Source organism: Strix aluco, chromosome 12 (genome assembly GCF_031877795.1).
Source record: "Strix aluco isolate bStrAlu1 chromosome 12, bStrAlu1.hap1, whole genome shotgun sequence".
In the NCBI taxonomy this organism is placed as follows: Eukaryota; Metazoa; Chordata; class Aves; order Strigiformes; family Strigidae; genus Strix; species Strix aluco.
In genome coordinates, this window is record NC_133942.1 from 6,920,945 (window position 1) to 6,940,691 (window position 19,747).

The 19,747-nt window shown below is 50.7% G+C and overlaps 2 protein-coding genes across 2 annotated transcripts in view; one reads left to right on the forward strand and one right to left on the reverse strand.

Annotated features, from left to right (window-relative positions):
- Positions 1–344: 344 nt before the first annotated feature.
- Positions 345–3,899, reverse strand: ISL2 (ISL LIM homeobox 2). The gene is made up of 6 exons (XM_074837289.1): positions 3,818–3,899; positions 2,635–2,824; positions 2,152–2,414; positions 1,761–2,044; positions 1,502–1,672; positions 345–1,329 (listed from the first exon to the last, which is right to left on the reverse strand). The coding sequence occupies exons 1-6, from the start codon at positions 3,873–3,875 to the stop codon at positions 1,213–1,215; spliced, it is 1,083 nt and encodes a 360-aa protein (XP_074693390.1). The 5' UTR covers positions 3,876–3,899; the 3' UTR covers positions 345–1,212.
- Positions 3,900–13,162: 9,263 nt separating this feature from the next.
- ETFA (electron transfer flavoprotein subunit alpha) overlaps positions 13,163–19,747 on the forward strand; it is a 31,612-nt gene continuing 25,027 nt past the window's right edge. The window contains exons 1-2 of the mRNA XM_074837488.1: positions 13,163–13,243; positions 19,069–19,218. Coding sequence (XP_074693589.1) covers positions 13,205–13,243; positions 19,069–19,218 — 189 coding nt within the window. The 5' untranslated portion in view covers positions 13,163–13,204. The remainder of the gene's footprint in view (positions 13,244–19,068; positions 19,219–19,747) is intronic.

Here is a 19,747-nt window from a genome sequence, read left to right on the forward strand (position 1 = left end):
AGGCTGCGCGGGCCCGCGGTGCCGCCGGGAGCCGGCCCTGAGCGCATTCCCGCCCGGGTGACGGGCAGGGAGCGGGAGCCGGGGCGGGCCGCGCCGCGCTCCCGGGTGATGCCGAAGGCAGATAAGGAGCCGCCGCCAGCGTCTAGACGGGGGCACGGATACACGCGAGGGGACGGCCGGCCTCGCCGCCGCCGCCCCGGGGAGGAGGCGAGGCGGCCCCGCACGGCGGCAGGTGCGGGCACCACTCGGCCGGGCGCGGGGGCTGCTCCGAAAGGGAAACCTGCGCTCCGCCTCCCCGGCTATAAATAAGCGGCCCCGGTCGGGAAAGCCGATCAGCGCCGTGCGGGGAGGCCGTGCCGGCAAAGCCCGACCCGACCCGCGCCCCGACCCGCCTCGCTCCGCGCCCCGACCCGGGCGGCTCCGCGGACGGGGAGCCCCCTCCGTCGCCCTCCCGCCCCTTGTTTTTCGTTTCAATCCTTTCCTTTTCTTTTTTTCTCTTTTTTTATTAAGTCCAAAATATTTAATCCCACTATTCAACCGCTGACTCTGACAATAAATAACAATAACTTACTTTTGTTCGTTAAAGGCTCAAACAATCCGTCCTCCGTCCACTGATAACTTAACATTATTAGTATTGGTTTTCCCGTTAAAAAGTCTCGTTTCCGTGTCCCGGTTTTCCAGCGATCGTGCGAGGCCGGGCGCCGCGGCCCGGGAGAGGCATCGGCGTGAGATGAGGCTGGACGGCGCGGCTCCGCGGAGAGAGGGCCAGGCCGGCTCCGCGGCGGCGGGAAGGCGCGCACGCCCGGGGAGTCTCTCCCCCTTCTGTATATTTTTTTTTTTTCTTTTCCCTTACAAAAAGGGAAGAAAAGCCGTCCCCGGCGGAAGCGGCGGGCGAGGCAGCCTGTCACCGTGCCGGGCTCCAGCGGGGAAATCCGCGTTTCTTTGGGGAAAAGAAACATCGAAATCCGCAGGGAAAAAAACCCAAACCAACGAAATAACCAGGGCGGGGGCTCTGTCTCCGGTCTGGTGAAGGCAGCGAGGATCCCGGTGCTTTTTTGGCCGTCAGTAACATTTTTTTTGTTTGTTTTTAAATAAGAATAATTAAAAAACAAAGGCGTTTGTCCGGCGCTCTGGGAGCGGCCCGGGGCCGGGTGTCTCATGCAGGGAGCGCAGGCATGCGGAAGTCCCGCGGCGGCGGGCGGCCCGGCCGCCTCACGTCTCGGCCGGGCTGGGCACCATGCTGTTGGGGGTGTCGGGGAGCTGGGAGGACAGCGAGGTCACGTCGCTGCCGGAGGAGGTGCCCAAGGAGCCGGACTCGGAGAAGGAGACCTGGGGGAGCAGCGGCGGTGAGCGCCCGGCGCGGTGTGTGTCCCCCACCCTCCCGCCCCGTACCCCCCCTCCCGCAGCGCCCGGGCCCGGCGGGCCGGAGCATGCCCCCCCCCACTCCCCGCCAACCCCCGCGGCCCGACGGGGCGGCCCGGCCCAGCGCGGCCCGGCTCACCAGCTGCTGGAAGGCGGCGGGCTGCTCCAGGTCGCTCTGCAGGGCGAACTCGCTGAGCGCCTTCCAGGGTGGCTGGTAGGTCTGGACCTCCACGGCGCTGCCCTGCACGGCGCTCTCGTGGCGGATGGGGCTGCCGGCCACCAGCGGCGTCCCGGTGAGGCCCTGCAGGCTCTGCGGGCGCACGGGGCTTCAGCGCCAGCCCGCCGGCCCGGGACTCCCCCCGCCCCGCCCGACGCCTCCCGCCCCGGCGGGCGCTCACCGTCTTGTCGCTGTGCTGCTGCTGCTGGAGCTGCTTCATGAGGATGGACTTCTTCTTGTCCTTGCAGCGCTTGTTCTGGAACCAGACGCGGATGACGCGGGGGCTGAGCCCCGTCATCTCCACCAGCTGCTCCTTCATCAGGGCGTCGGGGCGCGGGTTGGCGGCGTAGCAGGTCCGCAGCGTGTGCAGCTGCTTCTCGTTCAGCACCGTCCGCACGCGGGTGGTCTTCTCTGCCGCCTTGTGCGCCGGCGGCCGCGGGGCGGGCGGCCGCCCGGGCACCGGCTCTGCGGCGGGCGAGGAAGGGCGCGCACCGTCAGCGCGGCCGCCCGCCGCAGCCCCCCCCCCGCCCCCCCTTCCCCGTCCCCCGCCCGCCCCGAGGGGGAGCCGGTACCTGCGAGGTGCGCGGCGGCGGCGGGCGGCGGCAGCGCGGGGCTGCGTGGCCCGCGGGTGGCGGCGCCGTCGGGGGGCGGCCCGTGGTCGGCGCGGCAGAGCAGGTCGCGCTCCCGCAGGCAGAACTGGTCGCCGGGCAGGAGCTGGCGGCCGCAGGCGGCGCAGCGGAAACACTCCAGGTGGTAGACGTGGTCGCGGGCGCGCATCACCAGGTCGCTGCTGCTGAAGGCCGCCCGGCACTGCGCGCACTTGATGCCGAAGAGCCTGCGGGGAGGCGGAGGCGCCGTCAGGGTCCGCGGCCGCGCCGTCGGGGCGGCTCCGGGCGGCGGGCAGCGGCCGAGAGCCAGGTTTTCGTTTGGGGGAAATTCGGGGGCGGGGTGGGGCTGGGGTTGAGGGGTTTTGCGCTTTCTCGGGATTTGGTTTGGTGGGTTTTGGGGTCTTTTTTTTTTTTTTTTTTAACGAGCGGCGGCGCGTTGGGGGTCACCTGCTGTAATCCCGCTTGCAGTAGGCCTTGCCGTCGCGCAGGAAGCATGTGCAGGTCTCGTCCAGGGGCTGCCCGCACTCGGCGCACTTGAGGCAGGCGACGTGCCACTCCAGGTCCGGCGACACCCGCAGCAGGAAGGGGTCCTGGATGCGGCCCCCGCAGCCCGCGCACAGGGCCAGCCCCGGCCGCCCTGCCGGGAGCGAGCGGGGCACGGTCAGGGGCAGCCACGCGCAAGAGCAGAAGCACCAGGAATTAGGGAAAGGCACTTTTTTTCTCTTTTTTTAACGTTTTCTCCTTTTTTTCTTGGGTTGTTTTTGGTTTTTTTTTGGGTTTGTTTTTTCTCAAAATAGGAAGAGAAATAAAGACAGAGACACGGAGAGAAAGAAAGGATGGAAACACGAGAGAAATAAATACAGCCAGAAATAAAAAAACAGAAACTCGATCGAGGGAAATAAATGCAGAAAGACGGAGACATAAAAGTAGAATTTCGGAAAAGGAAATAAAAGTAGAAACACGGAAACACTAAAACAAAAGCTGAGGAAAAGCAGAAAGAAAGCAAAAGAAATAAAAACGGAATGACAGAAAGAGAAACAAAACCAGAGAAAAACCAAAAAGAGACGGTTAAAACGGCAACATGGACAAATCAAAACAGTAAGAGACAAGAAATCAAAGAGACGGAAGGAGAAATAAAACCAGGCAGAACGAGAACAGAAAGAAATAAATAAAAACGGAAAGAGAAATTAACAACAAGAAAGACAAACCGAAACACGGAAAGAGAGAAAGAAAGGAAAACGGCAACACGGGCAGAGCAAGAGGGGAGGGAAGGAAAGAAAGAAAGAAAAAGAAAAAGCAGAGGGAAGGAGAGAAAGAAATGGAAACGGCAGAAAGAAACGAGATTGGCAGCGCGGACAGCCGAACGGACCGGCGTTCGGTAAGAAACGGCGCCGGCGGGGCCGGGGAGCGCGGGGCACGAACGGGAGCAGCGGCGCCGGGGATGCCACGCGCCGAGCCCGCCGCCGCCCGCGCCCGCCGCGGTGCCGCAGCCCTTCCCGGTGCTGTCACCGCGCCCGCCGGCCCGCCCGACGGCAGCGGCGGCGCGGAGCTCGGCCCCGCAGCGTCCCGCAGCGCCCCGCGCCCGCCCCCCCGCCCGCCCCGGCGCCGCGGTGCGCGGCGCGGCACTTACTCTTGGAGGGCTCCCCCATGGCGCCCGGGAGCGGCCGCGGGAGGAGGACGTCCACCATGCGGGCGGCCCCCTGCGCACCGGCCGCGATGCGCGATGCGGGATGCGGCGCCGCCGCTCCACCACTACCCGCGCCGCGCGGGGCGGGGGCCGCGCCCGCCCCCCCGGGCCCGCCCCGCCGGGCCGCGCCGTGATGTCAGCGCGCACCGGCCGCCGGGTGGGGGGGGGGGGGGGGGGCGGCGCTGACCTCACCGCGCGGCCCCCAGAGGCGATTGGCGGCCGCGGGGAGGGCGCCCGCGGATTGGCCGTGGGGAACAATGGGCGCGCGGTGGCGCGCGGCGGGGCGCGGAGCGGCGCGGACTCCCCACGCCGCCCCGCGGGAGCCTCGGCTTGGCGTGGCTCGACGCCGGCTCGGACGGGGCGGGCAGCCCTGTGCGCCGCGGCAGAGGCTCCTCCGCGGGGGCGGCGGGGGACGCGCCTCGGCGCCCTGCGCCCCGGGCAGCCGCGGGACCCACCCGGCAGCCGCGGCCGCCCGCGGGACCCTCCGGCCGCCTGGCGCGGTGGCGGCGCCGTGCGCCCCGGCCCCGTACGCGGAGGGGACGGCGGCATCGGCAGCCCTAGGAGGTGGAGATTCATTTTCGCTTCTTCCCCCTCTGTTCTCCCTATTATTTTCGTGGACTTTTATGTCGCCTTTTATTTTCTCCTTATTTCCCTTTTTCTGTTCTTTCCCCTCTCGTTCGCCTTTTATTTCGTTGTCCCTTTTCTCTGCCTTTCGGCGTGCCGCAGGCAGGTGCCCGCCGACGGGCGCGACGGGACCGTTCCCCGGCGCTGCGCGGAGGCGCATCCCCGCGGCAGACGGGAAGGGGGCTCCGCGCAGGACACCGGCTCGACGCTGCGCGCCCGCGGAGCGATTCCCCGCTGGGGGGTGTGCGCGGAAGGGTCGCTCCAACTGACCCGAACGGGATCCGCGGCACCGTCGGGGCGGCCGTCCTGCGCAGCAGCCGCGTCATGAGTAGAAATGAGAGGAACAAATAGTCTTTTACCGCATTTTCATGCACCTGATCCCGTGCTGCTCCTGCAGCGGGACCTCTCCTGTTGCTTTTTTATCCCTTCTATTCATTTTTCCTCCCTCTTTCCCCTCAGTCTCCATGGGCTTCTTGTGTGCTAGCAGGAAAACAGGGAGAGCACTTCAGCGGCCCTTGACTCAGTTTTAAATTCCCAAAGACTTCTCAGCACAGCTCAAAAGGTCCATGAAAGCTTATACGTGCTGGAATTGAGATTGCTCCTCTCTTGGGGCTTTGGTCCTGTCCCTCCCCTCCACACAATCCCCTTTTTAATTTTACGCATGGAATTTGACGGGCATAGACCAACCTGTACGGCTGGGGAAGGACACGGTGACTTTAAATTTTGGCTCGGGAAGGGTAGGCTGTGCTCATTTTGCTCGGAGGAGGGAGGCAGGATGGATTTTCCAGCTGAAGCACTTGCTTTTTGTGCGAGTCGGGCACCCTGTAGGTGTAAAACCCCAGAAGCTGAGGAGGGGGAGAGGATGATTTGAATGCCCGACATTTGACTATCTGACCCACTCTCCCCGGCCTGACCACAGCCCCTGCTATGCCTTTGAGGCCCCCAAATGTTGAAAGCAAACATTTAAGCTTGCACAAGAGCTGAGGGGGGAAGCAGGATGGTGTTTGGGGTACCCGCCTCAGCAGGGGCACGTGTTGCCAGGGGATTTGGGCATCCCTGCCGGCCCCTGCGTGCTGGAAGGTGCCGAGGTGCAGCGTGGCGATGACATCCCCACGGCAGGGCGAGCCCACATGTCCCCTGCCTGTGTGGCAGTGGCAGGGTGGCCGTGGTGCCTGTCAGGGTTTGTGGTCCAACTGCTGCCTGCCGAGAGTGTGGCTCGTTTGCCAGCAGCAGAGCTGAGCTGGGAGGTGAGCAATGCAAAAGGGGCATTGGAAAAATTTGGCTGGCTCTGCAAACTGGGGTGACCCTGTGAGATGGGTGACGGGAAGCTCCGCAGCGCTGCCATGGCCGTGGGGCGGCACTGGGTGTCCTGCCTGTGCCTGGGCGCCTGGCAGGAAAGGGGGTGCAGAAGGGTGACTTCAGTCTGAGCCGGAATCCACGGAGTCCTGAGTGAGTCAGTATCTGCATGTGTTAATAATAAAATGCAAAAATAAAATGTCAGAGTGATAGGAGAATGAGACATGTCTAAGAATACAGCAGCTTGGCAGGGATGCTCCCTGTTGCATCACCCTTTTCTCACTCGAGGGCAGGGTCCTCTCTGCTCTCCCAAACCTCCCACCAGTTTAGGAATAAGAAAGGTTACAGCTGAGCCAGCCAGACTTTTCCAAACGGGCACAAAGCCACGCTGCAGGCACACCTGTGTCAGCACAGAGCAGCGCGCTGACACCAGGTGAGGACGGTGGGACCGGACTCGTTTCGTGACCAGGCAGGTAGGAATGGGGTGGGCAGTGCTGCACAGGCAGTTTAATAGAAACCCCCCCAAAAAGGACTTGCCAGGGAAATGCTGAAAGCCCCGAACCTCCTCTAGGTGATATATGAAAAACTTTTAAACGACTACAGGTAATGGCAAGAGGTATAAAACTAGCCCAATACCACCGCGTTTTACAAACAGGTTAATTGTTGGTTCAGTTGAGGGGGGGTGAGGGAAAGCACATCATAAAATCACAGAATAATTCAGGTCAGGAGGGACCTCTGGAAAACCACTTTCAGGTTGCTTGGAACTGCTGGAAGTGTTTGCTAGTCAAAACCAAATGCAATCTCTCCTGCCACACCGATCACTCCTTGCTCCCCTCCACCCATGTCCAGAGTTTCCGATCGCTTTCGCGGCAATTCCGGTTGGGTTTGGTGCGAGAGCTGGCAGGGGCTGCCTGGCCGCGGGGTGAGGCCATCTAACAGAGCTTCCCACTCTCTACGGAGCAACTCTTTAGTTTTTGCTCCCAAATAGAAATACAAGTTCCCTCTAGAAAGGGGAAACGGTAATAATTTTTTTGTTTGCAGCAGATTGCAAAGGCAGTAAATGCTGATTCTTTCAGAGCCAGCCATGGATTAAGTCCATTATAAAATTAAAACAGATGGAACACAATTTCACTTACATTACAAAAAAGGACAGGAACCATCTGCAATAAGATTTAGCATTGCAAAGCTATTGTTATCATGTTACCATTAAAACCTTTGATGAAGGGTTTTCTTTTCTTTCATAAACTTGTTCACATGAAACAAATGTTTTATTTATCCATCTTCCTAAGATAATCATATTTTATTTAAAAAGACGACATCTCTCAACAAACCAGCTCTTGGTTCTAACAGAACATGTGAAAACAAAGAAATGTTGTAAAACTCCAACGTCGAACCATTGGGGGGCTTCCATGGGGAGGATGTAGCAAAAGGAGAATTCTCTGTCCATTTTTTTCTTTAAAAAACATTTCCTTGTGTTTGGGGACAATGTCTGATACTGAAAATAGATAATTAATGAGATAATGGGATACTGCATGTCACCTCCTGTCCAATGGGATTATCTGATGGCTAATTATGGACAGATTGTGATTAATGTGATTATGGATTGGATATTAATCTGATTCTGGATTGATCTAGTTATGTTTTAGTCTGCTCCAAATGGTTAATTGGATCTGAGATAATAGAAATGCAGCTTGCACCAGATTTTGCCACATCAGTTGATGAAGTATCTTTTGATCTGGGTGGGTTGCGAACAATAAATTATTTACAGCTGTTGAGAAAATGACTCTTCCTTAGAATGTAGTCATTCATTTTATTTTCGAGAGCCTTTGAAAACAAAATCAATATCCTTTCTAAAAGGAGATGTTGACAAAAGAAAGGCACGTACATAACTCACAAACAAATGTGACGAAATTAAACAGTGGTTAACCCGGTGGCCTAATGTCTGGTGATGCATTTGAATTGCTATGTGGAGCTTTGGGCTCAATTCTTCTGAGACCAGCAGGGGTTGGGAGCATTGCAGGGGAAGAGGGCCCAGCTCTGGGGAAAGTGGTATTGCACAAGAGCTACTGCCAGCCTGCTATTGATTAAGAGTCAGCCATGGTAAAATGGCAAAGAGAGCCCTTGCCATTTTTTCCCCTCCGGATAAGAAGGATTCAGAGAGTTCATGGGCGCAGAAAGGACTCGTTGGCCCATCTCATCTGGCCTCCTTCATACCAGACCATGCAATTGGACCCAGTATTATTATTTTTTCCCCTCGCAGTGAGCCTGTTAATTTATGGTTGACCTCAGTCATGTCTCCCAGAGATGCATCTGGTCTTGATGTAGCCTGCCAGTGCGGGAGAGGCTGCCCCGCTCCCTGAGAAGCCATCCTGCTTGTTAACTACTTTCACTGAAATGGCAAATTAAGGTTATATTTTAGGTTCAGCCCCCAGCCACTGGATCTCATTATGCTATTATCTGCGGGATTAAAGGCAACGGGTAAGTTATAGCATCTTAGACTTTGTGACAGGGGAAGCGGGAAGTGCATTAGCCTTCGTCACCAGGTAGCATAAGCTGCAGGTAACTTCATCAGAAAGTGCTCCTCTCTCAACGGGCTTTGTAATAAAAATATCAAAACCCAAGCAGGTCCCAAAACACTGAAAACAGAGGCCCACTGCAGCTGCTGTGCTTACACTAAAGTGTTATTCACTGAGCTGAAACTGAAGGAAAAAAGGAAAAAGCAACTTTCCCTGACGTGCTTGCAGGCATGGAAAGGGCCGTTCCTCTGGGGTGATTTCACGCGCTGGCTGTCCCTGCCTCTGCAGGAGTGGCTTGGGCTGGCACGAGCGGGAATACAGTGGCATCTGGATTCCTCTTCAGCAGCGTAACGGGCAGAAAGAGCAGCTACCTGTTTAAAAAATAATGCTGCTATAACCCAACAGAGAATTTTACATGCATCTCCCATTAGCGACAAGGCAAGCTGCATGCTGGAGGAGGGCGGCAGGTTGCGAAATGCCCGTTGCAGGTGTCTGCGCTGGGATGTCTCCCCACCTGCACCGCTTCCCTCGTCCTCTGCCACTCCTGGGCAGGACTAGCTGCCTTCCAGGGGAACCTGAGCCTTTGATTTCAGGAGGTTACAAGGGTGCCTTTTCGCCCGTGACCTCATAAGAAGGGGCTTTTTTAACTCCTCCGGTGATCTCATTCTCTAGGACTATGCAGCAAATGTGATGTGACCTTGCTCCCTGACTCCCTTGTTACTTGATTGGCACATGGAAATGATTAGCAAGTGAGAGGAGTTTGTAAAAAAGGGAAAACACCTGGCTCTGGTGGCTCCATAGGCTCAGTATCAGTAGAAGGGTTGTCCCTGCTATGGGGCAGCTTTGGGGGAGCTCACTCCTCTGTCCCCCACTTTGGAAACAGGGCTCATGGCGTTGTCCCCTTCCAGAGGGCTGCTGTAAAGCCCCATGAGAGACAAGCTGCTGATCCGAGACACACAGGTGAGTGGTTGTAAAATGATCTGGGCAGAGCATTAAGCACAGCTGTGGTGGTGTTTTATTATAAAGCAACTCAAATGGCAGACATGCTGAGATGTATTTCTGTGCCAGTGAGGAGCGGAGAGCAGAACCCTGGGGAGACATGTCCCATGTTGTGAGGAGGGCCCTGTATTTGTGGCTGTGGGGAAGGGGTGAGTGCATGGGGATGGGCAATATCCTGGGGTGGCTGAACCACTTGGGTCACGTGAGCTTGCAGCGCTCTGGCACAAAATATTTCACCAGCAGAGATCTCTCCTGCTGCTTCTGAGGTGGGTTTTTGTCCTGTCCCTCCTTGCTGCTGCCGTCCGGTGCTGGGCCACAGGTCCTGCCCATCGGCTCAGAGAGCCCCGCCGAGCCGTAAGCAGGTTGCAGTTGCTTTAACGTTATTGGATTTTGACAGATTAGGAGGCGAATCCTTTCGTGTGTTGGAGAAGCTTCCCAAATGAAGCTCTTTTAATTTATCTGAGTCAGCTATCCCCAGGTGATTGCAGGAGGAGTAAGCTAAGGATGACCCGTGACAGAGGGGACCATCATAGCAGTAATAAAAAAATTCCTGCCCTTCAGTAAATCCCTTAGTCATGAGGCTGTATTAGCTGGATTCCATATGTTTTAATTAGGAATTATGTATTTGAAGGGAACTAAAATCCGATTCTAGTGGAGACGTGATTACATATTTGTGATGGTTCTCATTTAATTTGGCTTTTGTAGAGATACCAATACAAATACCTGCTCTTGTTTGCAACCATATTTTTAAAAGTTTGAGTCATCTGTGTTATTGATTTCTTTTTTTTTTTTATTTATTTCCCCCCTCACAATAGTGTGAAAAAATGTAATTCCCTTTCCAATTCAGAAATTGGGTCAGCAGATCCTAATGAAATAATCCTGGATAACAATGCACCACACAAGGATCTGCTTCCACTAATTAATGACTAATTTTTCTTTCAAAATACAAAGCACTATCCTCTGCTTGCAGTGGACAGTGACTTTACCTCCAGCGGCACCTGTTGCATGTTTTACCATTTCTATTATTGTCATGCCCTAGGTGGGAAGGTCGAATAGAAAAAAGCTTTTTGCCATGGTTCAGCTAATATGGATCATGCTGATATAACCCCTACCTGATTACAGTTATAAGCTCCTAAAACACTGGCCATAAGTGATAAAGACTTCCTTTGTGCTTCAGGGTGTAATCCGCATCAAGCCAGTTTCAATAAGGATTATGTGCATCTGAAGTGTTGCTGAGGTTTTAAATCAAAATTATAAACAGAAAACACAATAAAAAGCCTGTCACATCTCTGGAATGGTGACACTACACCTTGAAATCTGACCTAAAGGGTGGCGGTGTCACTCTGCTCATGAAAATATGATATATGCTATTAAACCAGATACATAGTGAAAGGATCAATTTATTCTGAGCTGTGATGCAATTAGGGCAATTTTGATAGTAGCTCACTCTTGGTTTTGGTCTGAGGTATTAAAAAATTAACTCGAAATTGGTTTGTTTATTTTTGTGCTTTGAGTTTTTACGTGTACATGGGTGGTTTCTTTTTATTAAAGATTTCATCCCCATGAGATGTGCATGTTGGAAGCTCAGTTTTAGATCTTAAAATAGGATTATGAAATTGTGTGCCACGCTTTTTAATGAGTAAAACACTGTAATGAATTAAAAAGACATAATGGCTGAATTAAGGATGCCCAGGATAACGTTCTTTTGTATCCTTATTTTGCTTTTGTTGTTCCTTTTGTTGGATTACCCAAGGTGCAGATAGGGATTTCTATATTGTATAAAACTTCGTATTTCTGAAGAGTTATGCTGCACCTTAACCATCTCTCAAACAGGCAGTAAAGAGCTGCTTCAATTATTTATCCACTTCTCAAACCCATCTCGGGGTCCTGTGACCAGCAAAATCATCCTTCCCCTCATCTTCATGAAAACAATTTTGTATTTTTTTCACCCGATCATTTGCTCAATCCAGAAGAAGATGCACAGGCAGCCCCAAATACTCATTCTGTTTTCTTCATTTTTGGGGGACTGGTGGAAGGGCAAAGCCAGGCCTGGGCAGAAGTTAGAGCAGCCCTGGAGCTACTTTAATCTGTATAATCAGGCACAGGCCCTGCAGGAGGTTTGTGACTTCCTTCAGCTCTTACCTCCACAGCCCTCCCTCAGGGCTTGGGGAGTTTAGGTAGTGCTCCTGGGCTCAGAAGCTGAAATATGCAGTACAGCTGCTTTTCTTCTATTACAGAGGCATTTGAGATTTGAGACAAAGTAAATTGTCCATTCAGATGCTTGCACTGCTGGACCTGGTTAGCTTTTGCTGTAAAGCGGTAGTACTTTTTGGCATCTGATATAAAAATCATGTGGCAGAATAAATGTTAGAGGTGATCCCGTGCCAAGCCGAAGAGCCTTTCTGATCAATTTGCCTTCTGCTTTTCTGCAGGGTGCCTCAGAAATGCAGAACGAATCACTGACATGCTGCAGATCACTGCTTATTCTTGGAAGAACGGTCCGATGGCCATAATTATTCAGGGTTTGTTTGTTTTTTCTCTAAACCACTTCAGGATGGGAAGAAAGAAAGAAACTGCATTCGTGGCTTGCTATCTAGCGATTTCCGGGATGGGAAGTCAGTCAGAAACATCCCAAAATCCATGTGTACTTGGGGCTCCTGGGCTGGTGGACTGGTTACTTCAGCGTGGCAGCTCCTGACAGCTTCTCTGGGACACCACGTTTTCAGAGAGCCACAGCACATGATTTAGCAGTGAATTTGGCCTGAACCATTTTATTTCATTGATTTTTAAATCCCTCTCCAATGCCACCTGGAAAAAGATCCGGAGGTATGGAAAAAACCAGCACCCAGCCTGGTCCCTGGGGTACCCTGGTGCTATGGAAGGGGCAGGCACAAAATGTCTTGCTTTGGTTTTGGGAAATCAGAATAATAATAAAAAAGTTCTATAAATTATTCAGAGCAACTGAGCTATTCTCCAATGCTGCTGTGGGGCCGAGCACAGGGGTGGGGTGAGGCAGCTGTAAATCCGCCCCGGCGAGGGGATGCCGTCCTGGGCTGGTGTTACCTGACTGGTCTGTGAAGCTGTCAGGCTGTTTGGACAACTGGTGGGTCGCGATGTTTGGGAAGTGCCGTGAGGTCTGGCCTCCCCTGTGCGCCACACGCTCCATCCCCACGTTACCTTTGCTCTGCCATGTGGGGCCGTGGGGAGGGGGGTGGTGGGCAGCCCTAGGCCTGGGCGTGCCCCCAGGGCCGGGAGCCTGCCCGCGCTGGCTGTGGCCTCCCAGGCTTCTGCTGGCTCCACAGCCGCAAATGAAGACTTTTCTCTTCTTTTTTTCTTCGCAAGGCACATTGTTATTGGCTTGGGGTAGGATCTGGTCTGGATCATAGGCATTTGCAGACAAAACGCCGCTTCCTGTTGTTTTCTTCCCTTTTAAGGGCTTTAACTCTTTGTGGAAACAGGGCAGGGGTAAAAGGAAGGCCGGAGGAGGCTGGTGTGGGTGACCAGGCCGGTTGGGCGGGGAGCCGTACGCGCTGCGAGGCGGACGGGGGCCCGTCTCCCCTCGAGGTGCTCCGCCGGAGCCGTACGTGCACCCCGACAGCGGCGGCAGCTTCGCTCTGCCTTCTGCTCCCGCCCGGGCCGTGAGGGCGAGCTGCCGGGCCGTGGCGGGACCGCGCCGAGAGCTGCCGAGCCGCGCCCCGCCCCAGCGGTTCCGGCGCTGCCGTGTCCCCGTTCTCCGCCGCCCGCAATAACCGACGGCCCCGCCGCGGCGCGCGCCCCCGGACCGGCGGCGCGAGGCCCGCTCCGCCGCCGCCCATTGGTCCGCCGCTCCGCCAATGAAGCGGCGGGGCGGGGCGCGGCTCTCGCGAGAGCGGCGCGGGGCCGGCGCGGCGGAGCCATGTTGCGGGCGGTCGCGGCGCAGCGCCTGAGGCGGGCGGTGAGTGAACGAGTGCGGGCGGGGCGGGCGGGAAGCGCGCGCGCCCCTTCGGCCGGGGCGGAGGGCGGCGGGGGGAGGGAGCTCCGCCGCGGCGCCCGGCGCTGAGGGGCCGGTTGCCTTCCCTCCGCCCGGCCGTGCGGGCCCGTGCCCAGTGGGGCAAAGGTGGGGTGGGGTGGGGCGGGGCGGGGCGCGGGGCCGAGCTCCGCCGTCGGCCCGCCCGGCAGCGGTGGCTGAGGGGGTGTCTGGGGGCGAGCAGCAGGCGCCGCCGGGGCCGAACTCTTCCGCTGGACTCCGCTTCTCTCCCACACCGTGGCTGTTAAAGTTTCTGAGTGGATGCCGGGTGTTTAAGAAGCGCTTTACAGCGCTCACCGCAGGCAGGAGTTGAGGACTGTTGCCCTATATGAAGAGCTACCGTAGTCTCAAGGGAAGCCTTAAATTTCTCGGAGCGCTCGCTCTCTTCCACCCTCGTACAGGACTGAGGAACACGAGTGCTTTCCTTAGAGCTGGAAGCGACTTCTGGAGTTTGTTACTGCAAACTCTTAGACGTTAGTGGCTCAGGGAGAGGCTTTCTGGGGTTTTGAGAGGTTAGCACAGCGTTTCTCGGTCAAATGAGCTCAGCTGTGCAGAAATGTGATTGCTTTAACTCACAATCTGCGGACGGAGCTAATGTGAAACACTTGTTGCTTTTCCATATTGACCTTCATACTGCTCAGCTGGGAGGAGTGCTGGGCTTTTGGAGGCCGTTTGCTGCTTGGTTGTCATGGTTGTTGTGTTACCAAATTTAACGACTAGGTGAACTCAAGGTTAATTGGAGTAGATGATTCATGAAATGTCCCTGAATGTCTGTTCCATCTCGAAGTGTGCACTTGGAGAGACAATCCCTCCACTAGCACTGTGTGTAAATAGCTCTTCTGAAAGAGCTTGAAATCTCACAAGTTTCTTTTTGAGCTCTCCGAGGCTTTTACAAGTATTACAGTTCTGTACAGCTCTAAAATAGGAATGATGGATGTATTAATCGGTTTCAGGTACTAAGAATGGCTTAAAAGAAGAGTTAAAGGTAGATCAGGACAACACATGATTTAATCTAAAAATGATAACTGTTGTAATCATGGACATCTTTCAGTTATTGTTAGGCTGCAGAGCAAAGGTCTTGATCTCAGGAGCTCCTAGAACATGTGGTACTGCTACGTAAATAATACTTGACTCACAATCACTGCACAATTCAGTTTCATGTCCTGGAAACATGAGGTCAGCTCCTTTTTTTTTCAGCCATATGCATCTTACAGATTTATAAAATAAAGCTAATAAAACATTGTGTGAATCTTCAGTGTGTGGGTAACAATGTAGTCTGCAAGAGAGGCAAAGCAAACTCTAGCACTGCTAATGCTCACGCAGTTCGAGAGTGAATAGAGTGTAGAGTAAAACAGGATTTGAGAGACCTGAAGTATTAGCAGCAGGGAAAGACTGGAGTTGTGTAACTTAAAGATGGGGGGACTGAGGAGGAATATGAGACAGCAAGTACGCAAAAAAATTGGTGCAGAGGTGCAAATAAGCCACGTAGCGAGTTCACTTCCAGTAGTGTTGTCTGTATTTCAGAACAGCTTTGTTGCTTTGGTTTTTATTAATGGTTTGCATGGGATATATCTGGAGAAGTTTATTACGTCTTTCTATTGCTGCTTCAAGTTCTTTGTAATTTAAAATATTTTTTGTGATTCCTAAATACATCCTTTTTGTAAATGTTTTCTGTATTTATTTTGCTGTTCTTTGCTGCAGTTTTTCAGTTCAGGGGCCTTTAGTGTTGTTTTTCTAGTTAGTGTGTCCTGGTGTTAAATAGCTGTCTCTTAGACCTCTTCTGTAGCTAGATGTGTGTGGAGGTTCTAGGAGTATAAGCTTCATTCCTAGAGCACCCTCCTCTCTGTGAGCTTCCCAAATATTTTTTCTTCTTAAGTTTTGCAGCTACAAGACTCTATAAATGGAATTGGGCATTGTTTTGCTGTGCAGGAATGTAGCCATTATCTTTAGTAATACCCCAATTCCTAGTTCCTGGAGTCAGTTCTTGGGAATTTTGCCCAGTGATAATGGGTGTTTGTGAGAGACATCATTCCTACTAAGCAGTTTTAAAATTTTAATTTCTGGCCAGCTTGCTTTTACAGCTAAGAAAATACACTCTAGAGATACCTTTGTGGGTCCAGGTATTAGGTGCTTTTGCCTTGTGAAATTTCTGTTGCAGTTTAGTTCCTAAAAGTTCCAGTAGTTCCTCCGAAGAGGTCGGGAGGCAAACCTCAGTTTCCTCAGTGAAGTTTCTAAGAGCCTATTTCATATTCGTGCATATTTGGGGCATGGGGCCGTGTAGAGTAAGCGTGCTGTAGCTCTTGCATTTCCTGGAAAGACTTTTTGACCTTCTCATCTTTTTGTTCCTGTGTCTGCCACAGTGTTACTTGCAGAGCCGATTACATAATTCCTGCATCACAACAAGCAGCCAGTGATACCTCTCTGCTCACCAGTTTCACCAAGCAGCAAGCAAGGATTTACCACATTTTAGTCTGGGATTTTCCAGCTGTTAATACACGTTTTGTAGCATATAAGCAGCAAATCCGTGTTTAAGAAGTGCTGGGCCTGCTCATGACCTGTCTATGTGCTGAAAGACCAACATATGTTCAGTTTGTGTTGGCATTGCTGTGAAGAGCAGATCACCTGTGCAAACCAAATGAGCACTTTGGACGTATGGGGTGTTGGCCCCATACGTGGGTTTATCTGTGCTCGGGTGCTGGGCATGTCCAGATTTCTAACGTTTGGCTGGGATGGTAGCAGTGAGTAGTCTCAGTTGTTTTGTCTGAAGTCTAGAAATTCAGGTATTATGCTTAAATTTTTCACATTCTGCTTGGGAAACATCACTGAGTTTCTCAGGTTGGGACCAAAAAGACGCTTTGAGGAAACTTGAGATGAGAGATTCATTTTAATTGGTGCCTACTGCACATCTAGGTTAATCTCACCAATTTTGAGACATCTGGAAGTCAGAGACCAGATTTGCTCTACAGTAAATGCTGGAGGGGTGGGGGGAGTTGGAAACTCCAGGCGGTTTTCCTTCCTAAATGTTTGTTTTAGTATAAACTGACTCACTGTCTGGAGTTTCCACCAGAGAGGAAATGTAGATGTTTCTGCTGTAGGAGGAACATAGGTGCCTAGCTTTGATTTATATCTAAACCTAGGTGAAGTAAATTTCCAGTTCTGCTGGTTGCTGGCAGATGTGTTCATAATCTATTGGCATGCTTGAGAAGCCACTTGATTGTTCAAGTTTGTAGGATGTTTAACTGTAATTGATTTCTTTGGATAGCCTCGTTTTCCAGAGTTTGGTTTTCACCAGGAACCTTCTGTGGCACAAGTGCTGAGTGCTGTTCCCTCTCAAGGCATTGTTTTCAATAGTTTGGTTGTTCTGTGAGTCTTATTTCTTGTGCTTTTTATCCTTGCTGTCAGCTGGTTAGGTTTATACTCAACCTTCCTTTTTTATCTAGGCTTCGAACTAGACATCCTGCCTAAGTACAGGTGGAGAAATTATGTCAGTGGAATAATGGGCTGTTCTTGCACACACACAGCTGGACAAGTTACTTCATCAAATTAACTACCTGTCCTATTCATTGACTCATTGCAGATTCTCAGTTTTCAGGCTCATATGTGAGTGGATGAATTACCCTCTGGTTTTACTGCAGAATCTTTATTACAACAACCAAAAATCAGTTTGTTTTTGTTTTGGTTTTGTTTAATTTAAAAAAAAAAGATTTTATACATGTTAGTATATTAAAATTCAGACTCATGCAGGAATCTTATTTGTCATCCTGGATTTTTACCCAAGATCTAGAATGTGACTTTTAATTTATTTTAAATCTGGTCTTTGTGTTCAGAAATGTCATGCATGTAGGCATGAAGTGACCTTCTCGTGTGCAGTTCCCACAAATATATAATGTGGGATCATCAGTTTAGAAATAATATCTAGTCAGTGCTGTAATATCCAGTCTGCTCAAGCAGCAACCATTGCTCTTACTCTTTTTGGCTAAAAAAATTATTTCTCACTTTATTCTAGAATTGTTTGACACAGTGATATAGAGCTCCTCTGGTGGTGCAGTACTTATTTAGGGAAAAGATCATCGTATAGTCAGAATTAAGTGCATGTTTAAAATGCATGCGGCTCTCTTTGGAAATCTGAAAACTTCAGAATCTTTCAGGAGCATGGTCCACTTTACCCTGCAACACAACTATAAATCATTGGAAAAGTGGGCTTTTTGCCACAAAAGCATGGATTTATTCTTCAAACGGTGACTAAAATCTCATAACTTTTATTGCAAATGATGTATGAAACATAATCAAAAATATGGTGTCTGATCTATATTGGCAATAAATATTTTGTTACTGGCAATTGGCTTCAAATGATCTTGGAATTTTTAATCATAACAAGTAACCTTAAGCATAAAAGGTGAAGTGCAGTGCATTTTTACAAGAATCCTTATTGTTTTAATCAAAATGTCAAATTACGATTCTGATTCTGCAAAACCATATCTTTGTATTTATATTTTTACACTGTGATTAGCTTCAGGGAAGTCCTCGGGATTTGCTTTCTCTGTGTGAGGTTTAGCATGTTGGTAGGCTTTGTGGGGTTGAAGTTCATATCCAAATTTTAGCGTCTCTGATTTTCTGAAGCTTTCTTTTCTAGTTTAAGTGGTGGGTGAGTGCATAGTTGGTGTGAGGGGAGATGGGGTCAGAATATATGTTTAAAAAAAGTATTATTTGTCTGTGCAGTCTTTAGCATTGTGTTAGTATTTGTGCCTTGGTCATATTAATGAATATATTTTGTTTTCCGTGTGTTCCATATTACATTGATCATAACTCGATCTTGATCTAGGCTTTATGTAGGATAAACAAAGACTTGAAGGATAGTATTTCTGTTCCCCCCCCCAAACCCTTCCCCTAAACTAGAATTAGTCATGGAGGAATAATGCTTTTTCCAGGTTCACCTGAAATTTAGAGAGGAAAGTCTCAGAGCTTAGAATATTTTGATTTGGTTTCATGGCAATTCTTTGCCTTTTTTCCCCTCTTCTTTCCTCCATTTTTGCTTTAGGAGTTAAAATCTGAGTGTGGATGTTGAATCAAAGTTACTATTTGAGGACCATTAAATTGTGGTGGTAGTCTAACTGGTCAAGTGCCAAATGTTTTAATGGAATATAGAAAAGCATGAATCCAATAATTATCAACAGTTCTATTGGTGTGTTTTCAGGCTCTGAGTCCTTGCTGCTTAATTGTCATCCTACCACTGTATACAGTTTTGCCTTTATACGTAGCTGATTTAAAAAGTGTCTTCTGTAGCTAGATTTTGGCTAAAACCTATAATAAATAAAAAAAAAAAAACCAACAAACAAAACAACAACCCCCAAACTACAAGAAGTAAATATTTATTTGCTATCCTTGAGTTCCTTGTGTCTTAGTCTTGCTGGTCTAACCTTCACTGATTAAGGTACTTAGTTAAATTGATCAACTGAGCTCAAATGTAATGTATTAAAAAGTTTTTCTTAGTATTGTTCTGTATTTTCCTGTGGAGGTTTTACTTTAAGCACAGCATGTAATAGATGTGCTGAAGTCAAGCAAGTTTACACCTTTTTTTTTTTTAACACCTTATGTATTCTGCCTTACTTAATAAAAGTTATCTAAATTCAGCCTGTTTTGTTTGACAGTAGCATATAATTGATAACTTTTTGTAAAGCATTGGAAGCTCTTAGGAACAGTTTTTTACTTAAATGCTAAGTACCAAACTCCTGTCTGTCTCTCTTTCTTCAAAGGCATCGCTGCTCCGGAGGTTTCAGAGTACATTAGTCATAGCAGAACACAACAATGAGACTCTTACACCCATTACACTAAATACTATCACTGCGGCAAAACGTCTCGGAGGTGAAGTTTCTTGCTTAGTAGCTGGTACCAGCTGTGACAAGGTAGGAAAAGCTATTTTCATATGAATGAAATAATGAATGCAGGGAAACAAGACTTGGTAGCATCTTGGTCAGCCTGAGAAATAATATGTAGTGAGGAAGAACTGGGCCAGGAATTGCTAATCTGCAGGAAATGTCCTGCACTTGAACTGCTGCTCTTCTGAAATGAAAATATGGGTATAGATTTCATTTCACAAGGGAGAATATCCGTATCAGTTGTTATAAGCTTAAGCAAGCAAATTTTTATAGGACTAAAGGACGATTAACTTCTTTTAAAAGACTATTTCCCTGTAAAGTTTGAAAGACAAATACTGCGGTGCTAAGAATTTGGAAGGAAGTTTGCACGCATTCAAATGGAAACCAGTGGAAATGAAACAGTGACAAACAGGGCTTCTGAGCATCTTGCTTTTACTAGTCAACTACCAGCAGCGTAGCGAGAATGGGCTTGCAACCTAAAATTCTGAAATCAGTGCTTCTTGACTTTATCGTATAGCTCACATCTAAAAAAAGTTTCTTGTGTGTTAGCTGTTGT